The sequence below is a fragment of the Erythrolamprus reginae genome, chromosome 2, assembly GCF_031021105.1.
Source record: "Erythrolamprus reginae isolate rEryReg1 chromosome 2, rEryReg1.hap1, whole genome shotgun sequence".
Taxonomy (NCBI): Eukaryota; Metazoa; Chordata; class Lepidosauria; order Squamata; family Dipsadidae; genus Erythrolamprus; species Erythrolamprus reginae.
Window position 1 is genome coordinate 2312698 of NC_091951.1, and position 8534 is coordinate 2321231.

Genomic DNA, 8534 nt, shown 5'->3' on the forward strand with positions numbered 1-8534 from the left:
ATTTCAAGTGGGGAAAGCCTGGAGTCTCCAGGGTGGTTGGCCTTCCATGCCAGTAGATGTCATTTAATGAAAGTTCTTCAATAGACAGCAACTAAATGGAGAATTTTTGCCATGTTTTATGGAAATCTTTCATGATCTTACTGGTCAGAGGTTTCTTTCCTCATCATAGTTTTATTCTACATTAAAAAACCTGAATAAAATCAAAGTGTCCTAAACCTTTTAAAGTAAACTTTATTCTCAGAGTTAATATGAATATATCCTCATACAGTACTTAAATATTTTTTCTGCAATTCCATCCCATCAGACTTTATTAAATAGAAAAGTACTTTATTGCAATGTTAAATTCCAAAAGCAAAAGGGAGGAATTAAATGAAGAATCTGCCAGTTGTTATACCTCCTGCATCTGTTTAGAAGAAGGCAGAGATTTCATATTAACCTCAATGAAGACCAGAGGCTAATGGTCTCCTGCCATTTTTACCTACATTTTCTATAGATGGAGAGTCCTAACGTATTTCCTAACACATTCTCTTTTTTCTGCTGAGTCTTTCCCTGAGTCCAAATGTGTGGAAAGTTGTCATCCTGGATTTGTCAAGAGGGCTCGAGAAGGAGAGCCAGGTTGCTGCTACGACTGCGTTCCTTGTCCGGAGGGGACCTTCTCCACTCAGGAAGGTGGGTGACCCTGAGGAAAAAGGGAGGCTTGGTGGAACTGGATCCATCGAGAACATTTTCATGAAAGTGCAAGTTAAAAGGCAGATTGGAGCAAACCTATTTTTTTCTTTATTTGTAACCTACACAATTTCTTATCTAAAAGGAAGTAAATCAAAAAGACTTTGAAGGAGGGCTGGGAAGAGACGGGAGGAGGGGGTGGCAGACTGGTCAATCTTTACTAACAGGAGAGGAAATATCTCTTCTGCTTTTTAGTTTGGAGAAGTGCTGCTAAGTTTACCATCTGAGATCTTTGAAACGTGATGAATTCTTTCAGGTCCACCTTCTGAAAGACCTGGCAATTCACTGTATATTGGCCTCCCCTTGAGGATCACTGAGAAGGTCCATCATGTGGTGTTGTGGATAGTTTTGAGGGGAACTCCTTACATAAATATTCTGCCCGATCAATGAAAATAGAGCTGGAAGGGACCTTGGAGGTCTTCTAGTCCAGCCCCCTGCTCAAATAGGAGAACCTATATCAGTGATGGTGAACCTTTTTGGAATCGAGTGCCCAAACTAGAACATGCAGATACACATTGGAAACTCAAAGACTAGCTGGCCAGTGTGAACATGCCTGTTTTGGCCATTTTTGGGGCCATTTTCTGGCTGTTTCTGGGGGTTTTTTCAGGTCATTTTTGGTCCGAATAACGGCGTGAAAACTGTCTTTTTCTGGCTGTTTTCTGGACCATTTTCCAGGCTGTTTTCAGGCTGTTTCTCAGTGCTCCACTGCCTGCACTGGAAATCAGAAGATCAGCTGGCAATGGCACAGATTCCCTGAGTGAGGGCTCTGCGTGCCACCTCTGACACCCGTGCTGTAGTTTGCCATCATGGTTCTATATCATTTCAGACAAGTGACTGTCCAAAATCTTCTTAGAAACCTCCAATATTGAAGGACACAAAACCTCTGGAGGCCAGCTGTTCTACTAGTTAATTGTTCTCACTGTTAAGAAGTTTTTCCTTAATTGCATATTGCTTCCAGATGTTATAGGATACTCTAGGCATTTACCAAGTCCCTTTAACTGCCATGGGGCAGGACTCAGGATGTTTGGCTAAAAGATTATATGATTCATCATTAACCTCTAATAATGTAGGTGCCTATGAAGATTCTACACATTTCAACAGAAAATAATTAATATCGTATGAGCCTCAGTCCTGGAGCTCCCACTTGCAGGAGCCGCCTGGCGGCACACCTGCCACTATCTAGTGTGCCGCGGCACACCGTTTGAAAAACACTGTGTTATAGGATACTCTAGGCATCTTCCAAGTCCCTTATATTAACTGCCATGGGGCAGGACTCAGGATGTTTGGCTAAAAAGATTATATGATTCATTATTAACCTCTGTTAATGTAAGTTACTATGAAGATTCTACACATTACACAGAGAATAATTAACATCCTATGACTCCCCTCAACTTCATATACCTAGCTACATTTTTAAAAATACCCTTCCTAGCTATTTTTAATGAAATAGTTCAGAAATAGTTCTTGGAAAATGTTCCTGGAATTAGGTGTTGTCCAAAAAAGATATTTCTTGTAATGTAAAAAATATATAAAAGAAATATTGCTTTTTACTTTTTAGATACTGAAAAATGCACCAAGTGTCCGGATGATAAATATCCTAATGAGCACAGAGTCCAATGTATCCCCAAAGTTATAACCTTCCTGTCTTATGAAGACTTTCTGGGCATCATCCTGGTCTCTTTTGCCCTACTGTTGTTCTTAATCACAGACCTTGTTTTAATCATCTTCATTAAATATCGAGAAACTCCCATTGTCAAAGCCAACAACCGGGACCTCTCTTACATCCTCCTGGTCTCCCTCCTGCTTTGCTTCTTGTCTTCTACTCTCTTCATTGGTCAACCAAGGAAAGCCACCTGCCTTCTCCGACAGACAGTTTTCAGCATCATCTTCTCAGTTGCTGTTTCTTCTCTCTTGGCCAAAACCATCACGGTGGTGCTGGCTTTTCTGGCCACAAAGCCAGGAAACCAAATGAAGAGATGGCTGGGGAAGAGTTTGGCCAACTCCATCATCCCGTCTTGCTCTGCAGTCCAAATTTTCATCTGCTCCATCTGGTTGGCAGTTTCTCCCCCCTTCCCTGACTCTGACCTCCACTCCCAGCATGGAGAAAACATCCTGCAATGCAACGAAGGGGCTGTTGTCATGTTCTATGTCACCCTCAGCTACATGGGCTTCCTGGCTGCCATCTGCTTCACGGTGGCGTTCCTGGCCAGGAATCTGCCAGGGGCCTTCAACGAAGCCAAGCTGATCACCTTCAGCATGCTGGTCTTCTGCAGTGTCTGGGTGACTTTTGTGCCCACCTACCTGAGCACCAAAGGGAAATACACGGTGGCTGTGCAGGTCTTCTCCATCCTGGCATCCAGTGCTGGTCTGCTGGGCTGCATCTTCATCCCCAAGGGCTACATTATCCTTCTGAGGCCAGACCTGAACACAAAGGAGCATCTCACAGCCAGAACAAATGTAAAACCATGATATATAACACCATTGTGATATTGGGGAAATTGTTAACATGGCTTTCATTTGATTTACATTTAGATAGTATGCAAGAGTCCAAGAAAATCATCTCTATGTCTCAAAGGGGAAAATTGTTGAATGGTGGGAATTCTTGCACCTCCGTCCCCTTTCAATAAAACTTGCTAAAGTGATCTTTGTAAAATTCAGAGAAATTTAACTGTTCAACAACACTACTGAATGTGAAAGCTTATACAAAATAATGTGGGCACCTGTTACTATTGACAGCAACTAAAAGTGTTTGTGAGAGAGAATGAGTAGGAAAAGAGGTCAGGACGAAGCTGTTGGGACCAAGTACCAGCCTGGTTGTCTGATTCTCTCTTTGAGAAGGTTGGAATGATGTGAAATGACATGTTTGATCAGTTCTCAACTTGGAAAGCAAATCTTTAATTCCTCTTTTTATGTAATTCGTTCTTGATTTCCTGGTAAAACCTCCTTTGTAAGAAGTGTTCTGCAGAATAGCTGTTTGAAATTTCAGTTTGAGATTATTATTTTTGGTTTCTATACTTCGCACCAAAATTAAAAAAAAGAAAGTAAATTTTAAAAAATAAAGTTTGTAATGAAATGTCCACTGTGTTTTTTTCTTTCAAGCTGAGAAATAATATAGCAGTTTTCAGGCCCTTTAATTTTCCACTCTACAGTTTCTGCCTAAAGCATTTTCTCTGTTTCTCTTCTGAGCTTGTCTTGGGTGTGAAGGGCTGGAGAAGATGCCCAGAGAAAAAGGAGCTGGAGACTGTTCCCAAGAGGAGGTAGAAGGGATCCTCTCTAAAGGCAGATCATAAAAGTTCAGTGCTGCATAATATTCATCCAGGTCAAAGATGGGGGTGAATAAGGGTGGGAACCAGTGGTGGGATTCAAGTAATTTAACAATCTATTCTCTGCCCTAATGATTTCTTCTAACAACCAGTTTGTCAAACTACTCAGAAAGTTAGCAGCCGGTTCTCCCAAAGTGGTGTAAACTGGCTGAATCTCACCACTGGTAGGAACATATAGATTTCTGGAAGAGGCACCCATGGAAACTGTTCTGCTCTCCAACCACACAGATTGCTGATCAATTGGGAATCAATGTTTAGATCTCAAAATGGCTCTTAATAGCGAATGGAATGCCTTTGCAACTTCCATTTTAAGGAGATGAGAAAAGCTCTGATGGATCCGATGAAGGTCAGTCCAAGATGCACAGTGACCACACAAATCCCTCTGGTTCTCTCAAAGCAGAAGGTGGAGATTTATGGCTTTGCCCAAAATGGAACAGGCATTTTCCCTCGATTTCACTTTCCTCCATCTCATCACACAAGATTGGACACTCGGCCATCTTACATTCTAGGAACCCCCAATTCTGGTATCCCACATTAATCTGAGAATTTTTTTGCAAGTTTCATACTCCCAATGAAAAAGCACTAAGGCAGGACTGGAACTCAGGAGTCTCCTGGTGACTGGCCCAAAGTCATCCAGGATGTTCATACAGTAGGGTGGAGGATCTGGCTCATCTAGGAGGGATCCCTGAAGATTCCCTCTGCTTCCTGATTTAGCTTCCCTTCGGATTGGGGGTGTCTGTGACCTCCAAGTCCTCACTGGCTGAGGGGCTTCCCCTCCCCCCGTCATCCAGTGCAATAACTTTCCTTTCCTTTGGCAGAATCTTCATCTGGGAAATGACACAGGTGTTTGTGTGTGTGTGTGTGTTTGTTTGTGTGTGTGTGTCCAGCCAGTCACTTCCAGCAGTCCGCAGAGGTCCAGTGTCCTCACCCACCTTGATCGCTTTGGTAGTTATCACCTACCTTCATCCTCTCTTTCTCTCCTTCTCCCACTCTCCCTCTTTCCCTCCCTCTCATTTTTTCTTTCTCTCTTCATTCCTTCCTCTCTTTTTCCCCTTTCTCTCTCTCTCTCTTCCTTCTTCCCTTTCTTTCTCTTTTCTTTCCTCTTTCTTTTTCTCTCTCTCCCACTCTCCCTCCCTCTCCGTCTCTCTCTCTCTCTGTGTCACACAAACAAGCACAATTAGCAGCCTGTGGGGGGATATTTGGGGGGGGGCACAACAAAATCTGCAATTCCCCCTTATCTTGTCGGTTGGTTGGAGAAGCAAGGCAAGTGGAAGGGAAGGTCCTTCTGCAAAAAAAAAAAAGTTACAGAGCTGTTGTAGTCAGACCACGCTCTGGACTGAAAAGCAGAGAGAGGGAGGCAGGCTACTCCCTCCCCTTCCTTCTCCTAAAAAGCACATACACACACAGAGCAGGGGGAGGGAGGGAGGCTATAAAGCACAAGGAGTGAAGAACGGGGTGGGAGGGGATGTAATTTTGTTTTAGAATCGCTGAACCAGAACAGATTCTATGAAGTTGAGAAGTTGTCTGGAGCTCTTTCCATCCCGGGGCGGAAAAGAAAGGCTGGCTCCAACTCCAACCTCCCCCAAATCTCCTGGACCACAAAACCCATCACTCATTCTTCAGACCTCCCCCTCCCTGGGAAATCCAGCGCTCCTTTCTCACGAGGGTGGGAGGGGCAGTCAGGCCCTTTGAGCAGCATCTTTGGGACTCCACCGCCAAGAGTCTCTGCCAAAGGGGAGACTCAGAAAAGCCCCCTGGTGACCCTCCTGCAGGTCCCCCCAAAGCCCCAAGCTGCCCCCCCAGCCCCTCCTCCCAGGGTTGGGCAACAAGTACCACAGCGGGTGCAGAAGCTGAATCTCAATGCCCCAGCCAGCAGCAACAGCACCCCCCACTAGGTGGGCCCAGAAAGTGCGGTCTTTCTGGGGGGCCCTTCCTGCAGGATTTCTTCCCGTTGGTGGCTTCCGGGTGTGATTGACAGAGCGCCTCTAACGCTGCAGCCTGTGGCAGTGGCTGTGGTCAATCCTGCAGGCGAGCCCCCAGCAGGAAGAAGGTGGGCCCAGGCTGCCTGAGGTAAAGCCCCTGCCTTTCCTCCCTTCTTCGTTCCCCTGTTCTCTCAGGGTTGGGGGAGGGAGATACAGCTCCAGAACAAGGAACCTTTTTGGCTGCAGGCAAGAAATCTTTCTCCCAAACTCCCTCAGAAATGAGTCTTCGTGGCTGCGCAGCCTTCGCGAAAATGGAGAAGTGGTTGACAGAAATTACAGAGACAGAAATAGAATTTACCCCCGAAAGCTTCTTACTTGGAATCTGGAATAAAAAATATCCTAGACATATATTATATTTAGTCACACACATAATCACCCCAACTAGAATAGTTTATGCCCAGATCTGGAAAAATAATAAAAATATACCCTCAGGTCAAATTATTGAAAAGGTATAGATGTGCAGAATTGGATGAGATGAGAAGGGATATTAAAGGAACAAAATAATAATAATAATAATAATAATAATTAAAAAACAATAATAATAACAATAGTAATAATAATTTCTTAGACTTGTATGCCGACCCTCTTCAAAGACTCAGAGCAGATAATGATAATGAAACCATTAAAATATGGGAGAAATGGCCCAAGTGGATTCAAAAAAGACACCAGATAGAATGATAGTTAACTTCAGACTATAGGTATACCGAAATATTTGACCTTTTCTTCAAATGGCTTATTGTAAATATATGTATATACTCACATTTCCCCCCCTATTTTAATACCTTTCTTTTTAGATTGAAGTAAGTTTTCCATTTTTCTTTCTTTTTTCTTTATTACAAAACTAAAGACAAATGATAACTATATATAAATAGATGAGTAGAAAATAGATGTTTTTATGTACCAAAAACAATAAATAAAACATTAAAAGAAAATGGAGAAAGATTCCTTGCAAAGCAGCATGCAGCCAAAAGGTCCGTTGTCTTGGTGCTGGGCCTTAAACGTGCACTCTTTCCGCCCCTCCCCCCGAGAGGCTTCTGCTCGGCGGGGATGGCTGAGGCGCCGCGGGTGTTGCTGCTGCCGGCACCTATGGAAGCCCATACCGCCCCCTGCAGGCCAGGTTCAGCTGCAGGCAGAGCTGCGTCTGTCAGGGCTGCTCTCAACATGGCTGCCTGGCGCCTTGTTGCAGGGAAGAGTAAGCGGAGTCTGGGGGAGGGGAGTCCAGGCCAGGGTCCCTGTGAGGCTCCCCTCCCCAAGAAGAGTCCAGCTCATTCGCCGTCCGTCTGGGGGTTGGAAGCCGCAGGGCTGGCGTTGAGGGGGGGGGGGGGAGGGAAAGAGAAAGAGAGGAAGACAGATAGACGTTTGACTGCACGCAAAGAAACTGGCAGAAGCCTCTCTTTCTCTCCCCCCCCCAACTCCAGCTCTGTGGCTTCCCAACCCCCAGCTAGGCCAGCAGCCGATCTATGATTGCACTTCCTGCTCTATGGTAACGGTCAACGGAAGCCTCCCCTTCTCTCCTCTCCCCCCCCCCACCTATGACAAGCCAAAAAAATAAAAAGGTATTCTTTTCGGGGAAACGCGGACCTGCTCCTGGGCGGGGACTGCTTTGGGCTGCGATTCTGCGCATGCGCAGAAAACTGAAGTGCAGGCGTACATGTTCCCCTCTCATTCCGAACGGCTGCTCTTTACTACCTCTGCCCCAAAGCCTCTAGCAGTGCCTGCACGCCAAATCCCCCCATCACTTCAACGCAGGGGAAATGGAGGGGCCAAGTCTCCCTGGTCGGATTGCCTGCTCCACCCCCAAATCTCTTCCCCCAAGGCTTGAGAGAAGCCCTCGAGTCTCGCGCGCAGAACGGCTGTTTCAAAGAACCAACGGAATATGCGCGAGAGAACGTTTCCCTTCTAGGACTTCATGCCTCTCTGGCCTTAACCCTTGCGCTGCAACTCGGTCAGGCATAGGTGATGCAGTCTCTATCCATTAACTCCCCAGTGTCAATTGGTGTCGGGCCTTTCTCGTGAGCCAAAATGAGCCCCTTAGTGACCCGTCATCCACTCCCTCCACCCGTCAGATCTCAGCCCCGCTTGGAGTGCGGGCACCAAAGAGGCAAAAGCCCGTCTCTTTTGCCTCCGGCTGGCAAGGAGGCTGCCGTGGCCGACCACCAGAGGGCTCCCTCCTCAGGTGGCGCTGCCCTGGCAGCTCTTTCGACTCAAAGGGGAGCTGAGCATGCGCGTCCGTCTTTTGCCCTCCTCTGCTTCTCCCGTTCCCCAGCCTGATGAAAAGGCACGGAGGGGGGGAGGGGCCGGGAGGAGCATCCCCGGGAAGGGGGTCCCACCAGAGGGCAGGCAGCCGTGGGAGGGAAGGAGGGAGGGCTTTGCAAGGAGGGGGGCGCTTCCTATCTCTCCGGAGCCAAAATCGCAGCCAGCGCGGGAATTTCTTCCCTTTGGGGCTTCTTTCCCACTTGGTGCCAGGAAAGTTTGGATGCTCTCCCCAACGTCGCCAAGCAAA

The 8534-nt window shown here is 46.3% G+C and overlaps 1 protein-coding gene across 1 annotated transcript; it reads left to right on the forward strand.

The window, feature by feature from the left end:
- Positions 1–1275: 1275 nt before the first annotated feature.
- On the forward strand, positions 1276–8302 carry LOC139158482 (vomeronasal type-2 receptor 26-like). Its single transcript, XM_070735793.1, has 5 exons — positions 1276–1333; positions 2294–2988; positions 3913–3983; positions 5989–6099; positions 8098–8302. The coding sequence occupies exons 1-5, from the start codon at positions 1276–1278 to the stop codon at positions 8300–8302; spliced, it is 1140 nt and encodes a 379-aa protein (XP_070591894.1).
- The last annotated feature ends 232 nt before the right edge of the window (positions 8303–8534 follow it).